This window comes from Gallus gallus, chromosome 3 (assembly GCF_016699485.2).
Source record: "Gallus gallus isolate bGalGal1 chromosome 3, bGalGal1.mat.broiler.GRCg7b, whole genome shotgun sequence".
Lineage (NCBI taxonomy): Eukaryota > Metazoa > Chordata > Aves > Galliformes > Phasianidae > Gallus > Gallus gallus.
The window spans coordinates 45613411-45641338 of record NC_052534.1 but is presented as its reverse complement, the minus strand read 5'-3'; the positions used below and the strand labels follow the sequence as shown (position 1 = coordinate 45641338).

General features: G+C 44.3%; 1 protein-coding gene across 2 annotated transcripts in view; it reads right to left on the bottom strand.

The window, feature by feature from the left end:
• UTRN (utrophin) overlaps positions 1-27760 on the bottom strand; it is a 348963-nt gene extending 321203 nt beyond the window's left edge. The window contains exons 1-2 of one of the 2 annotated variants that reach the window (XM_015284305.4): positions 27574-27760; positions 27168-27322 (exon numbers count right to left, since the gene is read on the bottom strand). In XM_015284305.4, the coding sequence (XP_015139791.2) occupies positions 27168-27246 (79 nt within the window). In that variant the 5' untranslated portion in view covers positions 27247-27322; positions 27574-27760. Of the gene's footprint in view, positions 1-201; positions 14101-27167; positions 27323-27573 lie in introns of those variants that run through there. The other variant, XM_040698161.2, reaches the window with a different exon arrangement.
• Positions 27761-27928: the final 168 nt, after the last annotated feature.

Below are 27928 nucleotides of genomic sequence, written 5' to 3'. Positions count from 1 at the left end.
CTCCAACACCAACCACTTTCAGCACGCAGCATTTTAGTTATATGTCAAACCTCATATGTGGACAGCTCTTGTAAAATTACATGTACTTACATGGCTGTTGCAACTAACCAACTGGATTATCCCAGAGAAGGAAAGATCAGGAATTACAGACAACAAAATGTGACACCCCCAAGAGTAACTGAAAATACAAAGATTCTTTACCTTCAACATGGGGCTGTGAGGGGAGGTCCCTTTTTTCCTCTTGTACAGACACCAAAGGGAGCATTTGAAATGTAAACTCTAGGCAAACTTCCGGAGCACATTAGTCTGACAGATCTGTTTACATTGCAGTCATACCTGGGAAATACAACCAGCACCACCCTTTCCACAAAGCACCCTGAGCCACCAGTTTCCAGCAGCACCAGAGGAGCCAGAGCAGCTCAACAGGAGGCACAGGTGCCTTCTGCATTTTGCTTCTCATTCAAAATGCTGAGCACTCCTGCTGAAAAGGAGGTTCCTTCATATTTGTAGGCACCTTTATAAAAAGAATCAGAGCCCATGCCACACAGACACGCAGCTCAGCACTTGCACCCCAGTCAGCGTACAACACTTATTTCAGTAGAAGCCTTGTGCTTGCACGGAATAGTCACCCACTTTCTAAATGCCAGCTTCCGCCTCCAAACCTGAAACATCTCAAAACTTTCTTTTGAATTTCATAGGGATTTTTCATTAGAGAGTGTCTTTTGATACATACTTTTCAAGCTACATAGAAAACATCGGCTGGAAGAATGGCAAACCTGTAAGATTTTATTCTTAACTGCAGTTAATGCAAGTTGATTTTGAGTAGACTTCCACAGGTATCCCATTCTAGTCCACTTCAGCTAAATGGTTTTCTGATAACAAACGCTGGCCAAGGTGTACATCAACAGTGCATACTCACAGAACAGTCCCACCAACAGTGTGAGAGCAAACATGTACTCTGAAGCCTATAGGCTGATGCACAGAGAACACAGAACCTACGCAGAAGAAGCCTACTCCTTTCCTCTCTACCAGCAGCAGTACCAACCAGCTTCTACTTTCGGGTTCCACATGCTGGGATGGGATGAGTAGCTGAAAGCAATAGGTGTAGCATACATACGTGTGCACACTATATACGTATATGCACTCCAAACAGCAGTAGACCTCACTAAACCAAGAGCTGTTCCATGCCTGTCAGTGTTCACATTTGGATAATGCACTCAATACCGTGCTTTACATTTTGGTTAGCCCTGAGGTGGTCAGCCAGTTGGACCACGTGATTACTGAAGGTCCCTTCCAACTAAATCATTCGATGAAAACAAACAAGCTCTCCCCAGGAAGGCAGGCAATGCTGTGCTGAGATGGTGGGTTTGGCCTCGGGGCAGCAGTGAAGAGGAGGGCAGAGGAAGAAGCCCTTCTGGAGCAAGAACAAGCAATGGCCCTCAGCTTGCCAAGGCCTTCGGGCCTTAACTATGGAAGCCTCCATCAGCTAACGCTGACTTCGCCCTGAAAGCATAACCACGCTCCTTGATCTCCTACTGTTGGGAAAAAGGAAAGGAGATGACTGGGTTTAAATTTATCCCAGGCACATTTCCACAGCAGTATGGTCATAGTGATGATTGAGGGGATGGCAGTTAGCAAAGTGCCAGCTGTAACTGCACCATCAAACATCCCAAAGGTTGTTGGTTTTATTTTTATGCCCTTCAAGGACACTTGAATGATCAGACAGCGCCCTGCAGGACATTAACTTTTCAATCATACCATTCAGAGCACATAATATTTATTTTTCCATTGCCACTTAGCGAGCATAAGTACACATTTATCACCAGTCTTTGTGAAATTAGCATTAAATTTCTCCCACCCACACAGTCTACTTCCCTCCCCATTTGTAACAATGTATTTCATTCATTCTCTTCCAAAAAGCAAAGCCACACAGGGGGGACAACATTTTGCAGAGCTGTTCTGCCCACAGCAGCACCTTTCCTAAAATGCTTGGGACTTCTACAGTACCAACACAACGGACAGACGGTTTCACTAACCTGGAAAGAAGGGAACTGCAGAAAGCCACTAGGACTTCCTGGCCGCTCCAAACCTTCCCTGAGCAGCAGAAACATTGTAAAGAGCTCCTCTCCCCAGAAGATAAACCTGTCTCCTGACAGGGGCTCAGCAAAAGCATCTCCTTCCAAAATAGCACTGACTTTATCAGAGTCAAAAGGAAGACAAAAAAAATTAGCATGCCAACTCAGCTCAGAGCAGGAAGGCAGTGCTGGGTGCACAGGAGCTGGCACAGCTACACAGCACAAAATAGGAGGCTTTCCTTTCGTGAAAGACTCCTTTGCCACAAAAGCACACCACCACCACCACTGTATGTTCCAGCTCAAACCTCTCTAAAGCCTTCAGCTAACTACAAGCTTACTGTACCTCTTGCTAATTTGCCCTAGTAAAGGCCACTCACTGCTAAAAGCTTACACACCAACTCAGAGCCTTAGCCACTGATCTACTTTTAACAACTACTAACCACAAATCACTGTGTTTAAGGTTGCCAAAACGGCAACAAGGCCAGAAAGTACACTTCAATAGATAACTCAGCATCAGACGTTTTGCCTGGTATAACACAGTAGAAAGACTGCATGATAAAATATTGCTGCACTGAAGCTGTCAGATGCTAGAAGTGCATCATTAAAAGGACCATCAAAATGCATGGCCTTCTTTTTCCTCTCCTTCATACAGCTATAGCTGCAAGAAAAACAGAGGTGAAACCACGTCCTTCATTAGGCAATGAACCTATTGGGACTTGCAAAGTAGTGGCTTGTTAGGCTAATCTATGACCAAGGTCACTTTATGGAGGGCCATCACACAGCCACTATGCCATGCCAGTACTTGGCCACAAGGTCAGACGGGAGCAAAAAACAAAGCAACAAAGGCCAACAGCCTGCCTCATGGCCAGAGAGAGCAGAACCTGAAGCTCCCACAGGGCAGCTCTAAGTGTATTGTTTCTGGATGTGCTAGGAAAAGAGACCAGAGTGGAAACAATGTACACGAAGGAGTTACCTAGAGGGGAAACAAAACAAAACAAGCCTCTCTAAAAGTTATGCGCACACAAAGCCAGGGCAGAAATCCAGCAGCAGTCAGGACAGGCACGCATCCTTTCCAAGCACACTGCATCATCTCAAGCCACTCACCCCAGTTCCCAGGCAGCTCAGAGATCAGCCCATCCCACAGTGCACGACAACCAGGCCAGCTGACACCTCACCAACTAGGAAAAGCTCAGGCACACTGCAGCAACTGCAGAAACGTGGTGGGAAGCAGCCACAGGACAATGAGGGATTCAATTCCACAAGCCAGCAAAAGGCTGTGTGTTTACACTCTCACTTGTTTTCAAGGACTACCAGCAAGCTCTTTGTGCATATCTTTCACAGCCTTCTGTCAGGTCAGATGGAAAACACTGGGCTCAGTTATTCAAGCTCAAGTGTGTGGAGGAGTAATTACCAAAGCTTCGCTGGACAGAAGGATTGCATTCTTTTATTCTCCGCATGCCACCACCCACTAAGAAATCATAATAAAATTCCCTACTAACCTCCTAAGCAAAGTCAGCATAACCACGCAGGAGTTCGCCTACCATCACTCAGTATCAGTCTCAAGAACTCCACTTATAACCTCTCACAAGTGTGATGACGCTGGGACACACACTGCCACTGTGATGACCAGTGTGGCTTGCATCACCAGCAGAACCCAGCATCAGTTGAATTTCAAGATTAAATCACATGCAAAAAGTGAGATACAGCCGAAGATACCATAAGTTTCACATGTTTCTCCTGTCCAAGACAGTCATGCAAATCACACACATTCCCAAACCTGAAAAATGAAGTATTTCTGCTTCAGAATTACTGTGATACAACACAGCACTCTCATTAAAATTTCATGTAAAAAATATAGGGTTTAAACCACTTTGACAGTTGAAAAAGATGCATATGCTATACTGACAGTATTATCAGTCATTTTGCAAAGCACTGCACCTTAAACTCAAAGTGTAAGCAGGCGCATATTTTCAATGGTCTGAACATCACCTTTGCTGCTAATTCATTCCCCCTCTCCAGTCCATTTTGTAGCATTTGTCATGAAGCCACACGACATTTACTGGAACAACCTTACAACAAGCAAAATAAAAGTTTACATTCAAATGTTTCTGTAGAAGTAAAGCTGAAGCCTTAGATTCTGAGGGGAAAAAAAAAGGAAATTCTACACAAAGCTTTAATGTACTCTGAAGTATGTATGTAGCAGGTATATTTGTACTTATAATTGTGACTTCATGAGTATGCAATACATAAGTAACTGATGAAAGGTCTTACACCAAAGTGGATGCAATTACAGTTCTGAAGTACCACACACGACCTCTTACGCTTGGAATCCGAATCCTCATTCCACTCAGCTGATGGGAATTCCTAACACCACACTCTCTGTAGTATGACAAGTAAAGCTCTCCAAATGGCACACCACAGCTGCCAATTTATTCCTTACTTTGTCTCATCTTTCCTTCTATCCTAATTGCTCTTGCTGCTCCTAGCAATCACTGGGTAGGTGTTCTCATGAGGTTATTTCATTACTACCTTAACTTATTCTTGAGGGGCAATGGGGTGCAGTCAAAAAGCAGTTCCTTTTCTGAAAGACTGCCAACACGTGGGCAACAGCCACGCTGAACCAACAAAGCTATTAGTGAGGCAAGTTGCATTAAGGTGGTTCAAAGGTATATTTTCAGCAGTCTTTTCCTTCTCTCCTTCTATGTGGGAGTTCTACTAATGTGAAGGAGAGAAAAAGCAGAACACCAAAGCAAGCTGTATTTATGCAAGTGAGTTGCAGCTGGCATACAAGTGTGCAGCCCTCCCATCTCTGTTATTCTGCCTTCAGCTCACCCAACATTTGAGTACTTCTGTACCATACCTAAATTCAATCTGACATCAGTCAGTGTTCATTACGTAATAGACTCTAACTGTAGTATTCCCATGTACTCTCATATAAACTTTTATACTGCTTATTTATCATTTAAGACAGTGGTATAAATGACACACTGTAAAATTTCATTGCTGCTTTATTTATTTATTTTTAACTTTATATCGTGATCACAGAATTAAACTTTTTCTTGTTGTTTTCTTTGATCTGCTTGTAGGTGCTTTTTTAGGGCTGCACTTTAAAATCACTGTTAGCTCTGACATATTCCACTCCTTGTTATAGAAGTTTGACTCAGTGTCACCTCCCATCACAGAAGTACTTCAGATCAGCCACAGGAGGAGGCAGGAAAATAAACAAAGCAATCCTCCCTTGGCATACAGCACTCCCAAACATGGAAAAACAGACATCTCCACGATAAGGGCTTTAAGAGCTTAGTTTGGGAGACAAGCATGGTAATTTAGGAGAAGTTTGGCTAGGTTTGTGGTAAATTAGAAATAGAACTCCATGCAAGTGTAATTAAAATGGGTTTTTTTGTAGTAAGAAGCACCTCAGTACTAACTATCATTAGTAGAACCTGTACTATTGAGTGTACACAAGGTCAAAGGTCACTGAAAAGCAGCTCTGGTGTGGATGCAGTCAAATGACCAGAGAGTCACACAGAGATGCGTTACTCCACAGCTTAAGAAATGTGCTTTGACTCTAAATCCTTTCTATCCAACTAACAATCCCCATCTACCATCATCCTTCTCACCACTTGCCTTCACACACTCAGTTATTCCTGCAAAATAAATGAATAAATAAACAACCACTCTGGCATTAAAAAAAAAAAATCAGCTCACAAAACAAATCACAATAGAGTTCATCGACTCTTCTCACTCCCAAGTGACCACCAGGCCCTGTTACACTAGCAAGGTTGTACCTCCTATTCCAGCATGATTAACATGGAAATATCCAGAGCTGCTCTCTGTTGCTATAATGGCCATCCAGTTTCCCACACCCTCAACAACCAGCTCCAGCCAAAACCACCAAGGGCACTACTGATGTAAGTTGGCTTGACATTTGTTCCACTGCTTCAGCAAACAAACCGCATCAGCAGCCTGCTTCCAAAAAGGCTGCACAAGATAAAAACCACTGCTCCAACAAGGAAGTCTGCTTGGAAGTCCTGCCAGAGCAGCAGTGACATCAGAAGGAGAGTCCCAACATGCCACTTCTGAGTTGTAGCCAATCCCATGGCCCACACACCCCACGGAGCCCAAGGATGGGACACAGAACAGACCCTGTGAGCAGAAAACAGCGTTTATTCAGACATTTTTCCTTCATCTGAATCCCACTTTCTGTCACAAAATAGCCAAGATGTGGGAGGTACGAGTCATGGTCACATCCAGGCTGTTTCTGATAGGGAGCAAAAAGGCTCAAGCTGCAGCAATCTCAAAGCCATGCAGGGCTTGGGAGGTAGAAATTATGCAGACAGTAAGCACTTCCAACCCAGTCTGCTGCTAATAAAAATTACATGGGGAAAATAGGGAGCTTCACAGCTCCAGCCAAGCTTTTTTCTGAAGATTAAAAAAAAAAAGACTGTAATAAAACTGCTATAACAATAAGGAGGTTTCCATTTCATTTGCTTTAACTTGCACTGCTCTGGAAGCATCCATTGCATCACACTGACAGTAGCATACAGTCACAGTAATTCCGTCACTGCTCCCGTGCATCTCAGCTGCAATAGGGATTCTTCGTTATCAATAAAAAAAACTGGTGGATTTTAAGTCCATGCCAAAAAGTGCTCTACTGACCAAAAAAGACCCACGTATTGGAATAACGCTGGGAGAGCTTTGTGAACATCCTAAGTAGAAAGTAGTGATGCCATCCACAACAACTTCACACAAACGCATCAGAAGCGTTCCAAGCAGTCAGCTTGAGCACATGTTCTCCAAAATGGCTTTAGCATAACCCAAATTCTTTTTACATACTGCAGGTGACAAAGCATGCACTGCAGAGACCAACTTCACCAAAAGATCTTCCAGCACTGTCACTGGACTCCCAGCGCCTGCCAGTAAAGCACTGCTGAGCTCAGCCCCGCAGTCAGTTCTCCTTCTGTTCTGGCACAGAGCAGTGCAAAAGGCAGCAAGTGATAGACAAGGGAGGAGGGGATGGGAGCAATCACCACACATATAAATCCCATGTTTTTATATAAGATCTATTGCAAAAGTATAAGCTGGGCAGACTACAGCAACTGTATGCCTCCTGTTTGTATTAGCAAGATATTGTGAGACCTTTGGCTAAGATTTATGAAGAACGAAAGCAGGAAACGGAAGAAAAAAATCATAAAACAATTCCCTTGTTTAAAAAGCCAGGTGCAAAGTAGAGGTGGTAACTTACAACACTGTACAAACAGGAACCAATAAGAAGTTAAACCCATGATGCCTAAACGCTGAACCAGTTCTCAATTGCTACAAAGATGACCTTGGAGGCACAAGCCTGGCACAGCCACCACAGCATAGCACATTGGCCCAGCAGCAAGTGACCTCCTGATGAGAGCAAAGCTAAGATTTTCCAGCCACAGTCCATGAAACCACCCTTCATCCTTGCTCACTCGGTTGAGCAGCTCAGCCACAATTTACACACTCGCAGGTAAGAAAGCGCGCTGAAAAGGAAGGAGATAGCAACCTACAGAAGCTAACACTCTAAACCAAAAGTAGGTCCTGCAAAAAAATAAACAAAAGGACCTCAGGACTGCATACACTACTTTTTATATTGCATTTCAGTCACCAAGTTTATATTAACTGCTATCATTCAAGGATTTCATCAGTCCCATCCCCTCTATCCCCACAGCCCATTGGGCTGCTCCAGCTGTGTCAGAGAGGCAGTGTGCTTCAGAACACACATCGGTGTCTCCTGGTCATCCCCACTAGCTCAGGACAACGCAGGCAGAAGGGGGAAAAAAACCTGTCTGTGCCACTAGCTGCTGAGTGCCCGTGGGCACAGTCAGCTCACAAGATCTCACACCCAGTGGGTGACGGACAAAGCATCAACAACAGATCTGCCCAAACAGAGAACTGGAAACAGACAGGGACAGACTTCTGACAAAAATCTCAGATCCACACACTGCTGTATGATTACTCTCAACTTGAAAGGAATGCAGTTTCTCAGGAATTTCACTACTTCCAAATAGATTTCTTAGAAGGGACGTGTGAATGTGCACGTGTATGTACATACATGTGCACACAAAGCCTATATATGCCTCCCTCGCCTTCAAACACGCTGCAGTGATGATCTAAAAATGCCACTGCTTCAGGCTCCAATACTTGAAAACACTATCTGACTCTGTGATTGGGTTGATTTTAATACATCACAAAGAAACTCCAGACCAAAGATGTGTAAACACATTTTTTGTTATTTTACCATTAGTTTTGGTGCCGGGGAAGGGCAGGAACAAGAGCTTTCTAAATATGTCACTCCTTTGAGGGCTAAAACCCTGAAGCTCTCTCATCTTCATTCCCCTATCCCTACAACAACACAGCCAATTATCCTGTCTATTCTGGACTAACACATACAATATATTGTGATTTGGGCCAGTTCTACTGGGCAGCAACAATCTTCTTACCTTCCTCTCAAAGTTACTATCCTGGAGAACTCCTCTACATCCAGTTACTGCTTATTTGAAAATAAAAGTTACCATAGGATTACATTCTTAAAGTCTTTAAAACCTCTGTCTTCTCTCCATCATGGAAGGCCTAGTCCACATTTGCAGTGATAGAAGAGAAAGGAGCAGGAAGTTGTGGTAAGCTTTTCTGTTTGTTTTCTTTTATGGTTTGTTTGTTTTCTCAAATAAAACTAGGCTGCAGTGTTAAAGGTGAATGCTGATCTTCCTGGATGTCGTCGATGTTTCCCTGGACAAAGGTGCAGATCTGAGTTACAAATAACCTGAACATCATATGCATCTGTCAAACTTAAAGACTATGACTACTGAAAGCACAGAAAAGAGGCACAGAGGAAATTGATTTTATAGCTTTCCTTTCTAAAGAGAAGAAAAAAACACCACCATTCAGCAGTGCAAGCAGGCCTCATTTGCAAAGAAAACAGGTCCTTGAAAATCAACAAGTGTTGTGGCAGTGTTCCCAAACTATGATAGCATAAAGAGGTCTACAGCACTTCAAATTTCAGCTGCATGTGCATTCTAAAGTACAGTCTTTCTTACCATCATAAAAAGATCATCTTGATAAGGAGGCTCTGACATTAAAGCACTGCATAGGTTGAAGACAGTCAAGAAAAGTTTTATCCTATAAAAGTAGGATCATTCACACTGGGTCATTCCCTTTAAGGAACCAAAGACCTGCAGTCAGATTAATAAGAAGCAAACTATCGCCAGCAGCCAAATATACTGACAGATTGCATCCAACCGAAATTAGAAGGTTTTTAAAAGCAATTTAGTAGACTAAGAAGTTCCACCAACTAGGAACCAAATTCAGGAAAACTACACATGGAAAAGTTCCAGTTGCTTCAGTGCTATCTTCTCACAGTTATTTCTGCTGATCAATTAAAAAGGGGGAAAAGGGACAGAGTAGGATGAAAGGACAAACGAACAAACAAACCTATCCATATTAAAATTCAGTATCTAGATCAGGTTTAACTGTTAGGAAAATGAGAGGGTTCCTAAAATGAGTAAGTGGATCCAAACTCATTAATAGGTGTTTTAAACAGACAAGCACACAGTTCATATCTGGCAGTTGTATTGTCCATCCAGTACCTGCTGGACACAACTGCATACTAAATGTAATATAATTAGGTGTAGAAAGTGCTTTTATTTTACCCAGTTTCTTTTCTCCTCAGCTGGAAGAGTTTTCAGACACTTTTTGAGCACGTTCGCCTACTCTCTATTTTTATGCATCAACACTGATCCTTGCAAACTAGAAGGCTCACAGAGAAGTCATCACTCGGGGTTAAATTTTAAACAGATCAGGTTTCATTTGCATAGGTCTGGTTAATGAAGAAAAGACTGGCAGTGGGTACAACATCCTATCCTTCCGTCCTGAATTTTAACTGCCTATAGTTGGCTGACCTTAGCCCAGCCTTCCCACCTGAAAAGATCCGCATGGATAACTTCTCCCTCAATTGCATGCCAAGGAGTCCGTGCTCACATTACATACAGCCTCAACCGGTGAAGTGTGATCTGCACTTTTTTTTTTCCTATGGCCAGCTCCGTTCTCCTGACTGTTACATCTCCATTGCTCTTCTAGATTTGCCAAGCTTCATTCTTGGAAGTGAGCTTCCCCTCACCCCTTGTGCAGGCTCCCCTCAGTCTGGGCAGGATGCCACAGGAGAACAAGGCCATTCGAAGAAGAAAGTCAGCTTGAAAAAATTAAGGAAAGGAAGTGAGCACTCCTCAGATGTCTCCACGAAATGAAGAATTTCACTTGAATTGGAAAGAGAGAATCTTCCCTTCTCCAGCACATTAATATCACAGACAACACAGAACAGACCACAGGAGATATATCACCGCTGAAACCAAGTGGCAATTTATAGAAACCTTTAATGAATGCTTTTTATTTCAAAGAGAGTCTACAATGTGACTACTTGAATTTCAGTGAAATGTAGATATCCACTGGAGAAGGTACGAAGCTTTTCCTCTGCGTAAGCAGTTTAGAAACTGAAGATCTGACAGAATAAATGACAATCCATAACACAAGATGCATTTACAGAATCAAACATTGCCAGATTCAACTCTAGGCACGCTTATTCAGCAAATTTTGTATGTGCCTGTTTTTGATGTTTGTTTTTTGAATATAAGCTTTTGCAAAGAAACCACAAACTTTGCATAGAGCAGCCTGCAAGATCCTGAAAAAAAATCTTCTGCCAAAGCTCTGTGACACCACGGTGTTAATCCACCGTATAAATATTCAAATATATTCATGAGTAACCGCTCCAAGGCAGTGTGTGTGGTTATCCAGCTACACGGCCACATCCACACTTCGCTCACTGCACTACCGCTCCTCCCTGGGATGGAAACGCATAGTCAGGTTGTAAGAATTTTTCTGAGAATTCAGAGAAGTTCCACTGAAACCGGGTGGGGAAACAACCAGTAAAAAGCACATCGGCCAGCCCAGGGCACTCTCACGCCAAGTTCTTTAGCTATCTCGAGTACAGCAGGAACATCCAATCTTCCTTTCAGATGGAGCATATAAAAACTCTATTTGGAACAGGGTAAGCTACTGCTTCCAGACTTCTACCCAACAATGAATCAAAAGCAGACCTGAACAATTCCTGTCAGAATGAAATTCCATATGAATATTTGCAGAGGGATAGAGGAGAAGGTGACCACTCTGTACACCAAGCATCCCTTAAGCACTGACAAAACTACCAAAAGACTACTGTGAGAGCTTACAGGATCACATCACAGCTAAACGGGGAAGCTCAAAGAAGCTAAAGATAGCCATCTGCATCCTCCACAGCTGATCACGGGGTCAAGAACTACACAGGCAGCAGAGCAAAGCTAAAATAAGTTTGGGAACCGACAGGCTTGTTTTATCCTACCACAGAGTCTGGGACTCTGGCTTAAGCACAAAGGAAAAATGTAAGATCAGATGACGGTTTTTTTTCCACATTTTTCATCCATGTTGAAGAGCCAAATGTCATTTTAGGAAGAAAAAAAGCAAAAGAACTTGGGGCCAAGGAGGTATTTTCTACTATTATTTCACCTACCTGTACATTTTAGATATAGGTTCCTTGAAGCTGCCATTCCAAAAATGAGTCACTCTTGCATCGATATTCTTACTTACTCAAGAATTTAAAGTAAATTATCTTTTTCAAAATTAAATACGTGGTTATTCATATTGAATTCAGTTGTTTATTTTACAGAAGGAAATTTGAAAGAGGATTTTAAGAAACGACTTGAAGCTGAAAGGACTTGTTTAACTAGTTCTGCTTATTGTGAAAAAGAAATTACAATCGCTGCATCAGCTTTTGTTTAATTTTCAGCAGAGAAAACCCACACACCTTGATTTAATGCACAACCCTTTATTATAGAGATGCAATTAAAGTTGCTTCCTCTTACTTTGAAAAAAAAATGGCACTTTTCTTTTAAACACACGCTGGGATTGCATGGCAATAGGTAACATTTATTTAAATAAACAGTAGATGATTATTTGTTATGAGCTGGATGACTTTCAAAGATGTGACCTGGCTGACCCACTCAGGCTTCTCAGCCCTATTCTTGTCTCTAAATTCTACCAAGGAGGGTTAGAGAAGTCTGAAGGTTGTTGTATAGAAGGAATTTTTTATGCAGTAAAAACTTACCTTGTTTCCTTTTCTTATGGCCGCATTATTTGAAACAGTAATTTAAACAAAAATTCTTTGTTCTTGCTTTGTGCACTGATTGAATAATTGTGTAGGAAAACAGTCAGATAAATAGGTTTTATAACACTTTTAAGCTATATCCACCTTATATAGCAGGAGAAAACTGTATATTCTCACTGAAATTAGATTTCACAATCTGACAAACTTTGAAAAAAGCTTTCGTGATACCTTGCAGATTCCAAACTGCAGCAGAGTTCCATTTATTCATCCAAGAAGAGTATAGAAAAGGAATTTTAAAAGAAAAAAAGAGAGGATATATTCAGTAAGTATGCAATAATACAGAGATACGAAGCAGATATAGAGGAGAGTCCCACACAATTCACACACATTATATTTCTTCGCTTGCAACACTGCATCCCAGAGAACAGACGCAGATTAAAATCTATCACAACAGCCATGGATTCTCACCAAGATCAAATACAATTAATTCAATTGCTTTTTAAAGACTTGCAGTAACGTAAGTTGTGATAATCACAATTCACCTACTCTGTCAGCCGATAACCTTTTGGTTCTGCTAAATTCTGGGCAGCAAAGACTGCGTTATTTCCTTCTCTTCATTGTGCTGTAGATGATTGCTGAGCCCCAAACGTGTACAGCCTCTTTACATTTTTCTGGCAGCACAAGAGGCTCCAAATAGGATAGCAAGTTAAGATCCTTTCAGAGTGCTGGAACAACATGAAAGGAGCCTTAATACAAGTGGGAATACCAGGCAGAAATAATATCTTTCAAGGAACAAAACTCCTTTTTCTGCCCTCTGTCTTCCAATCCTAAGAAGGAAAAAAACAATTGTGTGCATTTTTTATACAAAGGGGGAAAAAAAGCATCAGTTTAGTAGACATAAGAACCCAAAGCAATAACAAAAAAGACAATCTATATGAAACAAAGACATAACATTGCACAATTTCCCTTCTCCCTCCCACACAAGGTATGCAGAACACTTTCACTAGCAGGTTGCACCATTGCAGGCCATATAAATTAATTCAGATGACCACTACAGTATGTTAGCATCTTTCAGCCATGCATTCCATCACAAAAATTCATATCCTTTCACCCCTTTTTTCTTTCCCCAGGGAGCAAAATAGGCTTACAATTTCAAGTATTTTTATTACATGGGCACGTGACCACAAATTAAAACCAGAGACAAGGCAAAAATAAGATTCTGTAACAAAAGGTGGCGAGAAGCAGGGTGGAAAATAAATCAGCAAAACATTTCTCAGCAGTTAGTGATTCTACTTGGGTATTACATACAGTTCATCATCACCACCCAGCCAATGGTTCACGTTCCCCTTCCCTGACAGCAGTAGGGGCAGTGCTACAGAGGAATGGATGCGCCAGGACTTCCCAGGCAACAGCTGGCAGTAAATTCCATTATTTCACTTTTTTTTTTTTTTTGCCCAAATCATGTTAAAACCAAAACTTCTATGAAAATAGATTATGCAGTGTGAATTACTCATGCTTTTTCCTAGCCAGCTCCAGTGGTATGACTTGCAATGGCTCCTATCTCCTCCATGGGCCTGTTCAACACGTTTGTATTAGTTCAGAAAAGCCTTCACTGTCAAGCACAGGCTTCATCTTGAAATTAGATTTTATCACCTAAACTTGAATCCTTTAAGGATGAATGTAATAGCCCAGAATTTCTTGAACCTCATACTGGAAGGAGATGAAGAACAAGAGCAAATCTGATGTGTAAAAAAGGTTAAGGTTTCCAGGACCCTTCATTTGTTTCATGCCAGCTTTCTCATTTCCAAAGGCATTGCATCCAATCCATAGGCAAGCCAATCACCACATCCCATGTGACACTTGGTCCTGAAAAAAAAACACGCATTGGGGTTGAACTATATTTTTATAAAGCTAGAAACAACAGGATCCTCTAGATATTGTATGTTGCTCTTCCATCCCATTTTCTCCTGGAGAAAATGTATTCTGCCTTAGAAATAAGGATTATATGCTAGAGTTGGCCCTAGTCTAACCCAGTAACCCCTCATTTTGGATGCAGCATCAAATGAACAAGCAAAAAAAAGTTTCAAGAGAAACACTGAAGTAGCAGCAAGAACCAGGAGTGGCTGCAATGGGAGCGTGCCCTGAAGCGGACGTTCCACTCACACATTCCTCTGCGAGGCTGGGACCTTCTCAGCTGCACTGACATGCAACGCACCCTAACATGAGTTTCCTGAGGGAATTTAGCAGCCCCAAACAACAGCAATCTCACCAAGCAAGTCACTAAGAGTCAGACCCCCAACTGCACCAACTGTAGCACACCATATTGTTCAAGTGATACACATCATACGGATCATAGAACCATAGAACCGCTAAGGTTGGAAAAGACCCACAGGATCATCCAGTCCAACCATTCGCCCATCACCAATGGTTCTCATCCAACCATGTCCCTCAACACAACATCCAAATGCTCTTCAAACACCTCCAGGGTCGGTGACTCCACCACCTCTCTGGGCAGCCCATTCCAGTGCCTGACCACCCTTTCAGAGAAGTAGTATTTCCTAACGTCCAGCCTGAATCTTCCCTGGTGCAGCTTGAAGCCATTCCCTCTAGTCCTGTCACTAGTCACCCGAGAGAAGAGGCTGACCCCCAGCTCACTACAACCTCCCTTCAGGTAGTTATAGGGAGGTTATTTGAGGATCAAAGCCAGCAGGCATTTAACCAGAGTAATCCTGCACAATCCAACTAGGAGCCCACCTGCCAGCTCAGTGCTACAACTCCCATCCTCAAGCTAACAAGCTCGGCACCATGCAGCACCAGAGCTTAACGCTCACTGGCCAGCCTCAGCCAAACCCCACAGTTCTCCAAACATATCCCCCATGTTTCTTCAGGTCAATCATGGACTATTTTTTGTCAAAAGGATCTGTAGCTGTGTGGTCACATAATGCCCCTCTGTGTACAAACACAAGGTCCTCTCCTTTCTAGACTTTTCAGTTATTTGCAGTGTGACACTAATATAGGCCTCAGAATTGTTATCTCGTCTGAGGCAAGTGACTACAACAAATTCCCTTCTTTTTTTTTCTCCTACATTGGGTTTCTGTTCAAAAATGTTATCAGAACTGTTCCTGTGTGCAGGCCAGCCTCCCCACAATACAAGGGCTGATATCATGGTAATGCTAAGTTCTTTCATGGCCACCAACCACTGCAGTGGCCAGACAGTTGCTAATGCCAGTAACACAAGGCTTTGTTTGGTTTGTTTCATTTCTGGGAGGGGAAGGGAGACCAATGTTCCTTTTCTCTAGCTCTTGATTTATGATCTTGCAATGCCTTTCTCCTGGGAAAAATATCACGGGTTGCTACAAGTCTGCTCTTCAGGTCAGATGAACAACTTTAAGCACCAAATTTTGGTACAGAGGTCTCAATGTAAGCTTCAGCACAGGGGCAAGCTTCTTAAATCCTCTTCTGGCTTTGAGCCTTTGGACACAGTCATCAAGCAGTACCATCTCTAGTGCAAAAACATATACAAAAACCTCTCCCCAGAACACATTTGGATTTTGGGCTTGACTTAGTAAGAAACACCCTGAATGCTCTCTAGACCCATACATTGTTTCTGGCCCATCCCCACTGTGCACCACAAGGAGAAAAGACTACAACTCACCCTACACTCTTGCCTGGTGCTTAGGGTGATGGTCAGTGGTTGGAAACCATTTCAAAATTTGGACTGGCATTTCAAGAGTGACAAGTCAGCACAAGGGCTCTAATTAAAAGGAAATTACAGGAAAGATGGGCACCACCCCAAACCCCCCACCCCCCACCCACCTGTGACTATTTTGGAAAAAATAACACCTGCATGTTTGTCATCATCCCTGACAGCTGGGGCCCTTCAGATGACATAGGAACAAGGATGCTGCACAGGCTTCAGCCAGGACAAAACTCCCTCAGCATTCCTGTAACAATACTGTAATAAGCTGGTAGCAAACTTCAGGAGCAAGCAAGAGCTGTTCAATTAAAGTTATGAGGGCGATGCCTTAAAACAGCCAGGTTCTTTGTAGATAGCTAAGGACTCTTCCCTACTCATGGATCTGGAAGTACCAGGTCCATAATTTCTCATTAGGTACCTGAAAGGTTTTCTAGATGAGGCCTACATGATAACTGTCCTCAGCTCATTCTGCGCCACGCTTTCTCTGTACAACCGTTCATGGCAGCAACTCAGCAAGTAACTCAGTCTTCACTGGAGTTATCTCCAATGAAGATAACTGGAACAGCAGGTAAATCCTTTTTCTTCTCCCTGAAGATGCCTTCTGGATCAGAGAAATGAAGAGGAAGACACAGCAGAGTGTAGCATGAAAGCTGTATCATGACTTCCTCCATCTAATTCACTGGATTTTTAGACTCACTCATTGAGCTGTTTTCCATCCACAATGCAGATGAGATGGTACCTAAAGCACAGGAGCAGGGATGCTCCCAGGCACAGCCCTGACACAGCCGCAGGGGCACAGTCACAAGGCCACATCCCAGAGCAACAGAACCCAACGCTATCCTGTCCATCCTTCCACCCTTCACTCATATAGGGTTGAGGACAGTATGAAAAAAATGCCTTTCCAGTTCTTCTGGTCTTCCTCACATGCACCATGCAGTAGACATGGCCTCAGTCACAGTAGCCTTCCTCCAGCCAAAAGGAAAAATATGAAGCTAAGCAAGACGCATACAAGGAAAGCAGCACACATAAAAAAGAGCAACTGTTGGGAAGAACGGAAGTTATGATTTTCAAAAAGCAAAGTTTGGAGATATTTGGTTTGTTTGGGGTAATTATTTTTAGCTGCATATCATGTTCAAAAATCATCTCTCTCATACTTGGAGTTCAACAGGACATCTATTTTTAAATATTATTCATTCCATGACCAATCATCTGGAGAGACAACTGGTAATAAATCAGGGCCACAAACAACTACAAAATGCCCCTGATGGAAATCAGCTCAGCTGACCATTCTCTGCTGTCATCACCTTTCATATGAACCTTCCAGCTCCTGGCTCCTATGTGCCACAACACCTGTCCTGCATAAACACACTGCATCACATCAGATTCAGGATAATACATCTTAACTCCAGCTACTCCAGAGCACATCCTTCAAATACAGATTGTGCCAGCTCAGACAGATGCACACAGAAAGGCAGGCTTAGACACTTAGGCAGAGAGGGGGCTACTGTACTTCACAGTTGTAACACCGAGACAAAAATTAAGAAGTATCAGTGTCCCAGCTTCATCACTAGTGCTCGTAAGAGATGGGTGGGAAAAGTTTGCTTCTGTCCAACACACATTCTTCTAATCCAGCCCATTTATCCTGGAGGCTGTCTTACAGTATGCAGCACAAAGACAGCACATGCAGTCACCAAGACTGTCCTGCTATGACTCAGCTTGGCCAGACTACAGAACTTCACTTTTCTCTCTGTGTTTCTAGCATAAAGCTTAGTTTCTTTGAGGGGGAAAAGAACTCCTACTTAATTTTGACTGCAGACAATCTGGAAGCAATCATCCCCCAAAAACCACCCATTTCATGAGACCAGCAGCAAACCATTTCATCTCCTTATAAAAGGAAAGCAAAACTGTTTAAAGATTAAACCTGCCTCCTTTCTTCCCAATAATGGTACCTTACGACATGCAGAGAGCTCTGTCACACCCCAACCATGCTGTGTACGTTGCTCAAAATTAAGTGATCTTTCAAAGAAAAGAATTTGGAGACTTAGAGCTAGGATTCATTTATTATTTAATTTTTAAAAAGTGGGTTATGACTTTTTCAACTCTTTGAAAGGACAGATAACAGCAAGACAAGGGGAAATGGTTTTAAGTTGAAGGAGGGAAGATTTAGGTTGGGGAAGTTCTTTACTATGAGAGCAGTGAGGTGCTGGCACAGGCTGCCCAGAGAGGTTGTGGATGCCTCATCCCTGGAGGTGTTCAAGGCCAGGTTGGATGGGGCCCTGGGCAGCCTGGTCTAGTATTAAATGTGGAGGCTGGTGGCCCTGCCTGTGGCAGGAGGGTTGGAGATTCATGATCTTTGAGGTCTCTTCCAACCCAAGCCATTCTATGATTTTCTTCACAGAGGTGAATACACACAATACTGCCAGCATGTAAACATTGTTTAAAGACAGTAGCTATCAGGCTCAAGTTTTTAATACTGTCTAGTGAGAAGAGTAGGTTATTAGCACACAGTGACAGGAAACCTCCAGCAGTTCATAGGTATAGGAAAAGGCCTCCAAGAACAGACAGGAATTTTATTCATTTCTTTATTTTGCTCTGGAAGAGTAGGAGAAACAAATAGTCTTCATGACCTACTATGGAAGTTATTTCCCCTCTTAAAGCAAACACAAACAAAAACACACAATTCACACAGCATTCATTAACATCGAGTTTCCTGAGTTTTAGAACCACTTACTTTATTACAGACTAAATGAAAACATTTCAGAAGAGCAACAAAAAAAAAGATTCTGAGAAATCAGTCTGGAGGCCTTATGGCAGGACCTCACACTCTCCCTGCCACACACACAAACACGGAACAGAGATGCAGACAGTGCACTAATCCTTTTGGCACAAAAAAAAGGCATTTTGTCCAGCTCTGAAAAGGTATCACTTAAAAGCTCTGCTGCAGGACAGCAGTAACACCTCAAGCAACACAGCAGTTACTCCTCCCTCACACCTCAACAGCCCTGGATGTTTTGACAGATCTGGTTTCCTCTAGATCAGAGAGTACTGAGAAAAGCATCCACGTGCAAACATGCTGCAAATAGTTGCCATCAGTTTCCCAACAGAAGAAAAAGTGGCATGAAGTACCCTGGCACCTGAAGCAGTCTCACTAGAACTGGAGTACAGCTGCTAACGCTGCATCTCTACTCAACATTTCACCTGGGGGTAAAAGGATCAGGGAAGCAGGAACTTATTAAGGCACAGAGCACCAAGTTAAGAGCCCAGCACCCATCGTATGTCTGTAAAGCATCCCAGTGAAATCATAGAAAGCAAAGCACCTCTGTTCCTTTTAACACTTTTTTTCCCGTAACTGAGAATGAACTTTCAGTTCATGTTCAGAGGGTAGGGCAAAAGTGAACTTCGGTTAGATTTCAGTCGCCTACAAAAACAAAAGAGGGAACAAACCCAAAATGTATGACATTTGTGACAGTGGGAGCAACCCCATTTGAGCTCTTCCTTTCTCTTTCATCTGTTCAATTAAGGAAGTGTCAGTTGTGCAGTCCAGTACAGAACTCACTTCCACAATGATAAAACAGTCAACGTTTGATTTCTCTTACCAAGATAGCAACATGACCTTCCTGAAGCTACGGTATGCTTCACAGCTTTAGTAAATTTTCAGATGGTGAATGAATCCAAAGAGCATTTGCTTGGGGTTTTTTTTGGGTTGTTTCCACCTAAAGGGTCCTTTAGCCTTGAAAATTATCGTGGTGTTCAAACAGTAGAGCTCAAGTTGTTAAAAAAAGCCAAAAACTAAACACCCTGAAATTCAGCCTCTTCTGAGGCATCAGTCAGAATGAAGATGCACAGAGTCCTGAGGATGCAATGGCACTGTGCACCTAAGCCAAGGGGAACTTGCAGCAGTCTGGGGAGTGTGCTCCTGTCCTTAGCATGCCAGGAGCAAGCTGTGTCCTTGTCTGCCTCTACCTGGGCACCACGCGTATCCAATGCCCCATCAGACACACTACTCTATACAGATGGCAAACCATGTAAGCATTTTGGGGGGAGAAAGGCCAGAGCAAACATTTCACATCTGTCCTGCGACTTTTAACACCTCTCAGATTACATTTAACAAATTCCATTCCTACTGATCGGCATATTAAATTGCCTCAAAACAGATTAAAATTATATTTCAAAAGAGCTGAGTAAACTAAACCAGGAAGCTCTAAAGTGGGCACTACAGCCAGGTCCAAGAGAAACATTCCCAAACACATGGGAAAAGCATCCAAAACAGAGGGATTATACACCCAGAGGGCAAAACTATACTCAGAAAAAGTCTGCTAGACTTCGAGCTTCCACAAAGTCTTTTCTCAAGGAAGAGACACCACATCAACAAAATGCATTCCCACGAAGCTTTACAAGAAGCCTCATCCAAGAACAAGATGTATGTGTGGAAACCAGAAGAGAGTGAGAGCAATGAACTCTTTGAAAATTATATATGCTGATCATAGCTGTTGTTCATTATTAAGTCATAACAGAAGTTAAAGCCTCGAAAGAGGGAACAGAAAGGTCTTGGTCTATTGGCATTTAAATACTACTTTACTTATTCTCTTAATACAATTGTATTTTATGTTGTAATAATTAAAGTTACAGATACTAAAAGGCTCTGCTCTGTACAAAGCCCGATCCCATAAATTTTCCAATCAATCTTCTCCGTTTGTTAATCCATACAGAGTGTTCTTTGTTCATCCAGGATACTGTGGTAATTCAGTAACAATAAAAAAAATCTAGCAAAGCACTTCAGAACTTACACATCACACCACTTCCGCCAATCAATAGTTTGTAATGTTATATGTCAGGAGCATATTCCACCTTTGGTCCTCTGCCATGATCTAAATTGGGAAGGGAGCAAAAATGACATTTGATGCTAGATAATAAAAGCAGAGTACAAAAGAATTAACTGAAGTTATTTGTGAAATGAATTACACAGACCCATTAAAGAACGTTGTTTTATGGCTTAAGTGCATGTTTCTCCACAGCTAAATGCATGAGCCAGTGACCATCATAAAAATGTTGAATTCTTCTACAAAGGATTAGGAAACAGTTTTTGGACGTTGGATACTAATTCTGTTTCTGACCAGGCAAAAGGGAAAGCTGTCAAAGTCCAGAATAACTTCTGGCTGTCTACTCCCTAAAGTTAACCAGTGAATTAATGCTAAGAAAATGTGTCTAATCTCTGACATTTAGCCACGTCTTTTCCTAATAATATGTATCCAGTATTTCTGAGATAGAAGTTACTCCTCTACCAAAACAGGGAGCCACCCCAGCTCCCATCAGCTGAAAACTCAGCACTGCTCCACTACTTCTTCCACACTCAGTGGGAAACACCCACTCCAGAAAAGCAGCTAGATCACCAGAGAAAGCTTCATTTTGACAGGAGTAGTGCATTTAAATTTCAAGAGAAATCCACAGATGAGCCTAAACAGCGCTGATAAACAGGGCCCGCTGCATCCCTGGTTTCCCACCCAGGGCTGATGGTCAGAGGGAAGACACAGCCTGAGCAGACCCAGACAGCCTTAGGCCTGCCATGGGCCCCACACAAGCCAGGCAGGGGGAACCACAACTGCCTACACACTCCCTGCTGCAGTCAGGCACCTCCTGGCAGCACTCCTGGCATATCACGGCACACCAGCCCTGAGCAACTGCAGAAGGTTAAGGCAAGTGTTTGTGCGCTGCTTGGGGTCCTTCTTGTGCCACTGCTCAACACGCTCAGCTCAGTTACCATGATCAAAATAAGTTGTTGTTCTCACTTTCTCACTCCAAAAGAGATGGTCTGGTAGTCCCTTCTAAGAAAAGGGCCCAAAATGTCACATTCTAATGAACAGCAATTTCTGACTCTTCTTCTTTTGAAAACAGATGTTTCACCAACTTCACAGCTATGTCTATCTACAAGGCAGCCAGCTCTTGCTTCACTCCAAAACTACAGCTTGCAACAGAACTGTATTGTTGCTTTCTGTCAAATCCAAAGATGCCAGAGGGCTCTTCTATTTACTTAGCATGTTATTTTTGTCACTACATTCAAAGTCCCAGTTTTCTTCTGAACATATACTGTCACTTTTGGAAATTATAGCTCAGTTCACTTCCTCATTTAGTTCCAGAGCCATGAGAGGGGAGGAAGACATAAAGCAGACTTCTGACAAACTATGGAACGCTAGAACTTAATCTTTCATCAACACAATAAGAAGTCAGACAATGAAACTCCTCCCTCCCACCTCACCACGTTTAAACCCTATTATTCATTCTTCAGGCTGTTATTAAGTCATCCAAACTAGATGCTGTTCTCCCCAACTTTGGGCAACAAGCATCTCTGCTCCCAGGACTGGTGTGAACAGCTGTGGGCTTCTCAGGGAGAATTTCCCTTCAGAGGAAAGACACTGCATCACAAAAACGGCACATTAGGCAGGCTCTGAGCACGCTAATCCATACAGCTACCTGGCAGCAGAGCAGCTGCACTGTCCCAAAACAAAACCGGCTCACTTGGAGTATACCTTCAGTGCTTTACCCACACGTTGCCACACATACACTGAACTACATATGCCAGTCCATCCCCCCCATTTCTTCACATGCTGAAGAAATGAATACAAATACTGTCTTACTCATCACACAGAGGTGATTCTGTCAGAAGAAACATCCAAGGAGAGGCAAGAAAGTGACAAGCCATTGTGGAGATATGGCTAAATCTTTGTTAAACTGGCCAGTGTTGTGCATGTGTGTAAAGAACAGTCCAAGTTCACATCATTTTCCTTAGACTTCGAGATTATTCCATCTCCGTCAGACTCCAGGGCTGAGAGGGAGGCAGTGGAGGAATACTGCAGCTCTCCAGGTCTGCTGCTTCCTGTCCACCCCTCCCCCAGAGTCATCCCTGACAGTGGGGGTCTTGCACAGCAGCAGCCACTTCTCCCCACTGTGACTTCAGATCCCTTCAGAGGCATTCGAACTACAACAGGCAGTGAGTGCCTCACGCAGCAGCTCCTGCCCAGGGTTATTTCTTCATTTCCTGGCAGAGCACACACAAATCAATGGGCTGCTTTTATGGTTTGGGTTTTTTTCTTTCCCTGAGAAGCCTTGCTTTCTATTCCAAGGCAAAGTCGTGCTTCAAGCACATGGTACGGCATATGTTATTTCTTTAGCTACCAATCAAGAGACTAGAGGAAACTAGTCTGGTATATATATAATTTGCCATTTCATGAAAGCTATAGCATCACCCTAGAACTGTCTTCATCGCAGTACCCAATCTGTCCACACAGGACGAGGCAGCAATAGCTGACAGAAAGGAGCCAGCCTGAAGCAACCTTGAGGTTTATTTTTGACAACTCCCTTTTAGCAGAAATAAGGAGCTGGGAGTTCGCCACTCGTCCGAGTCACCTCTTCATACATGCTCTGTATGAACACCCCTGGAAAGATCACATGATGCAAAAGCAGCTGTGCCCATCCTGCATGCACCAGACAGATCCGAAGGGCATGCCTGCAGCCATTTCACACTGATGAAACCAAAGTGACAAACAAGAAATGGCCACATAGGGCCAGGCTGAAGGAAATGTCTCCAGAGGCAAAGCACAGTGTCCCCATGCAGGGAGGTCCCAGGGCAGGGTGGCTGCGGGCATCAGTTTATGAGGACAAACAGCAGTACTTCTCAGAAGAGTTGCTCAAGAACTACAAAAATAAGTTACAGTTTCTTAAAGCAGTCTTTCAGCAAGATGTATTAAATGTAATTAAAAATGTAAGGTAGATGAGAATTAAGATCCTTTCCATTTAGACAGGAACTCATATCTTTAAATGCACCAGAGGTATACAGTAATCTTCCAGAAAAGTTTTTCCTGTCATGTCTTACTGTTTAATTACACATTGCCATTCCAAACTACCACGACAGATTTTAAGCAAGTTCTGCTTTTTTCCATAATTAATCATAGCAAAGATTCATCTGTTCTTCAAGCGCGGTGATGACAGCGCTGCTCTCACCACTGCAAGGCTATCAGCCCCCAGCACTCCTTCCCAAAAGCAAGGAGGGAAGATCACCTATTTGTACAAAGCACTGTTCGAAGATACAAAGTGGCTTTGTACGCGTTACTTGGTAGCACAGGGAAGCAGGACAGAAAAACTGCTTTTCCACAGCAAGCAGCCAGGCAGAGGCACAGGCATAGCACGGACTACATACATGCTAAGTATCCAACCTACAGACCCAGCAAAGCCACCCAGGAGCAAGCACCCTGCCAGTGGGTCTCCAGCCCCGGCTCCCAGGAAGGGAGGCAAACAGAAGGCAACCTCCCTTTGGATTATCACAGCAACGCAGTTATTTTAGAGGCAGCTTTAGTTGCTGCCGCAGTCTTTTCTAAGTGCAGAAGATGTCTCATCAAAACCAGCCTGTATCTGCTGCACTGAAACCGTCTGGCCAAAGGACGGCCGCATCCAGGGCAGAAAATAAAGGCTGACTGGACAACAGAAAAGTCTTATTCTCTTTCCTTAGTGTCACAAATCACCAAAGTGAGATCACTGGATAAACCCAATGCTTTTCCTTTCCATGGGAAAACATTTATCATTTACAACAGCTACAGCACATAGCACTCTCACAAGTTTTCTTGTGGAACACCGAAGGAGAAAGTATTTTCAACATAATCAATAACATACAAGGATCTCTGTTCAGAAGCATTATTTTCTCATCTTCTGTTTGGGGATGAATTAGATAACCTGCAACATTAGTTCTCCCATCTGTGAAATCCTGTGATACAGGATTGCACAAGTAATATACATAAAATCCCAACCCTCTGTTAATTTATTTTGATTGCTCTACAGAAAAATCATGATTTGCTGCAACACTCTTCTAGTCCTCTCGTGATCTGTTGGCAGCTTTCCCATGACAAGTCATTAAGAAAGAAGTTACACAGCCGGTTCCTCTCATAAGAACGGGTGCAGATGGGCACCGCGCAGTGCAGGGCAGCAGCACAACTCCACAAGTCATAACTGCATTCTCATAAGAGCAGCGTTAGATCCACACTCACGCTTTCAATAAGCCACCACTGCGTTCCTGCCATCTCTAGGACTTTTTTGGTTGCTCCCCAGTTCCCCTAAACAAGACAACAAAAGCAACAACGACTACGAAATACGACAATATTTTGAGTCTGAGAGGTTGCTGAAGTTTAAGCTTACACGTCAGTATTTATACATATTCTTACCAGCTAAGGGCCTATCTTTGGAAAACACCTCCATTGCAAATGATTCTTTTTCCTCCAAATTATAACAAAATAATTTAAATGCATATCTGCATGCTCTCTTGATTTGTTGCTAGATATGTTCCACAATACATTTCTGTAAGCTCATAACCAGTAGAATCAGTAAGGTTGGCAAAGACCCCTAAGATCATCCAGTCCAACCACTGACCCATCACCACAATGCCCACTAACCCACCTCCTTCACTGCCAGCTCTAAATGTTTCTTGAACATCTCCAAGGACGGAACACCACTCGTTTTCTATTGCAAAAGAAAGCAAAGCAGAGACCATCAACCTTGGCTGACTCTGCACTCCGTGTCCTCAAACACAGGCGGACTCCAGAGATCTCAAATAGCAGCGTTACAAGGTAATGCTCCTACTGTTCTCCTGTCACACTGTGAAGGCCGTCCCATGCTGGAGAAATCAGCCCAGCAATAAACAACTCTGCTCATTTTGACACTTCAGAAGGAAAAACTCTCTCCTTTCCACGTACCTAAGAAAAATGGAAGCAGAGACAGTAATATTTTCCCCAGTCCTGACAACTGGCCTTTAATTTGCTGCCAAGGGTACTGCAGTGAACTTCAGCCCCTTCCTTAGGGAATTCCTTCCATGGGTTCACTTGATGGGAAAGGTTCAGACCCAGTCATGTTGTATAGTGATTAGCTTCACAAGCTCACACACCCAGAGCCAAGTCAGAGTATCATTTTTTAAAAGATCAATTATTTAAGAGCAATCTCCACTCACAGTTTTTAGTATAACGCACAAATCCCTTAGCCTTCTAAGTCTAAGAACATACATAATTTTCTCACTGAGAGAGAAAAGTTACAGTGGTTTTAATGGGACAGCTACAATTGGCCTCCCGAACCCAAACAACAGCAGTCGCTGCACCAGCTGTGCACTCAAGGAAAACCTCAAACACAGCCGTGCTCCCTTGGATGTATCATAGATGGATAGCCCATGTTACACATAGGCACACAAAGTATCTGCATACTGCCCCCAGACCCGGAGCACTGACAGGTTCCGCCTACATACCTATAGTCAAGTAAAGTCACATCCAAAGCTTTAAAAGTAACAGAAGAAAACTTATACAGGCACTACAAAACTCAAAGCTCCAAGCCACAAGCGTTTGTTCCCTAAGCTGCGCTTTCGGAAGTTAAGAGACACACTCCATCCAGCGCAGCTCTTGTAACAGAAACGTCTGGGAACCGTCTACGCAAGCATGCAGTTTCAAATCCACACACGCTCCATCTGACAGATCAAGTCACAGTCAGTGGAGGAGTTATGGATTTTAATGTAAGGAACTTCTTTTTTTTTTTTCTTTCTTTTTTTTTTTTTAAGAAAGCATGTTATGTACACTATACATATAGAATAAAACTCTTCCTCTGACGCAGGTGGCACTTGGCACTTTAGAAAGAAAAGAGCTTTTGAGGCTAAAGCTGTGGGCTCCCAGCAGCCAGCCACAGACAGCTCACCACCCAGGTGTAAGCGACGCACTTCTGCACCTACTGAGTCTTCACTGCTGACGTGAGGATGGTCCCTCACCCGTCCGGCACCCACCAGAGCCTCAGAAAGACCGAGACGTACCAAAACAAAGCACAATCCTCATTAACCTTCACATCGACGGGAGGAAGCGCCCGAGCCGGGAGCCTCAGACGGCTGCTTTACGCGGAGAAGGAAACGCACCGCTTTACAGCCCGGGCACCACCGCGGCGCGCTGCGCGGTATCGCTGCTCCGTGCGCGGATAAGAGCTGCCAACGGCAGGTTGCATAAGAGCACTGTAAGCACACGGTTATTTACAAAAGCAGAGGTAATTACAACGCGGGAGGTGGATCGCAAACAAACAGAGTTGAGTAACGATTAAAACAGAAAAGAAAAAAAAAAAAAAAAAAAAAGAGGGAGAGAGACGCACAACTCTGCTACTCAGCGGCGGGACAGCCGCGGGACGCTCCGCGCTCAGGACCCCGCCGAAAGGCGCCGACCGCGCGGCCGCTTACCGGAGCGGGACTTGATGATGTCTCCGAACTCCCCGTGCGGCGCGGCGGCCCCCTCCTCGGGCGGGGCGACGCGGGCCATGCCGCCGCGCTGCGGCTCCACTGCCGACGCCGCTAAGCCCCCCGCCCGGGGGCTCCCATCGGTCCCGACTCAGCACCTGGGGGCGAGCAAAGAAGCGGCGTGACACGGCTGCCACGCCCCCGTCGCGACCCGGCCCGGAAGGGGGTGCCGGGGGCGGCCCGACGCCCCGCTCCCGCCCGGGGGCGGCCGGCAGGAGGCCCGCCCGCTCCGGCGCTTCCCGTCCCGGCTCCCCGCGGCGGGGCCCCTTCTTCGCCGGGGAGCCGGGAACGAGCCGGGAACGAACTCGGCCCCGTCCCGCCCCGCGCCTCCCGCCCCAACGCCGCTCACCGCTCGGACGCGGCGGCGGGAGCGGCCCCGCTTCTCCCCACACGGCTCCTCCCGTCCCGAGGCGCCGCCGAAGCCACAACTTTCCTGCGAGCCGCCGCCCCTCCTCCGGCCCGCGCGACTCCTCCCCCGGCCCCCTTTGTTAGCCGGGCAACGCGGCGGCTGCGGGAGAGCGCCCAGGGCTCGCTCCGAGGGGCGGGGCGGCGCCCGCCGCGGGACACGGCCGGGACGGGGCGGGGCGGGGCGGGACGCGGCTCCACCCCCGGCCCCCGCGGCCTCGAGGCCGGGACTCCCGGGGGGGCGGGCGCGGCTCGGCGTGGTCAGCGCGGCCCCGCCCACGGCGCCTCCCCGGCCGCAC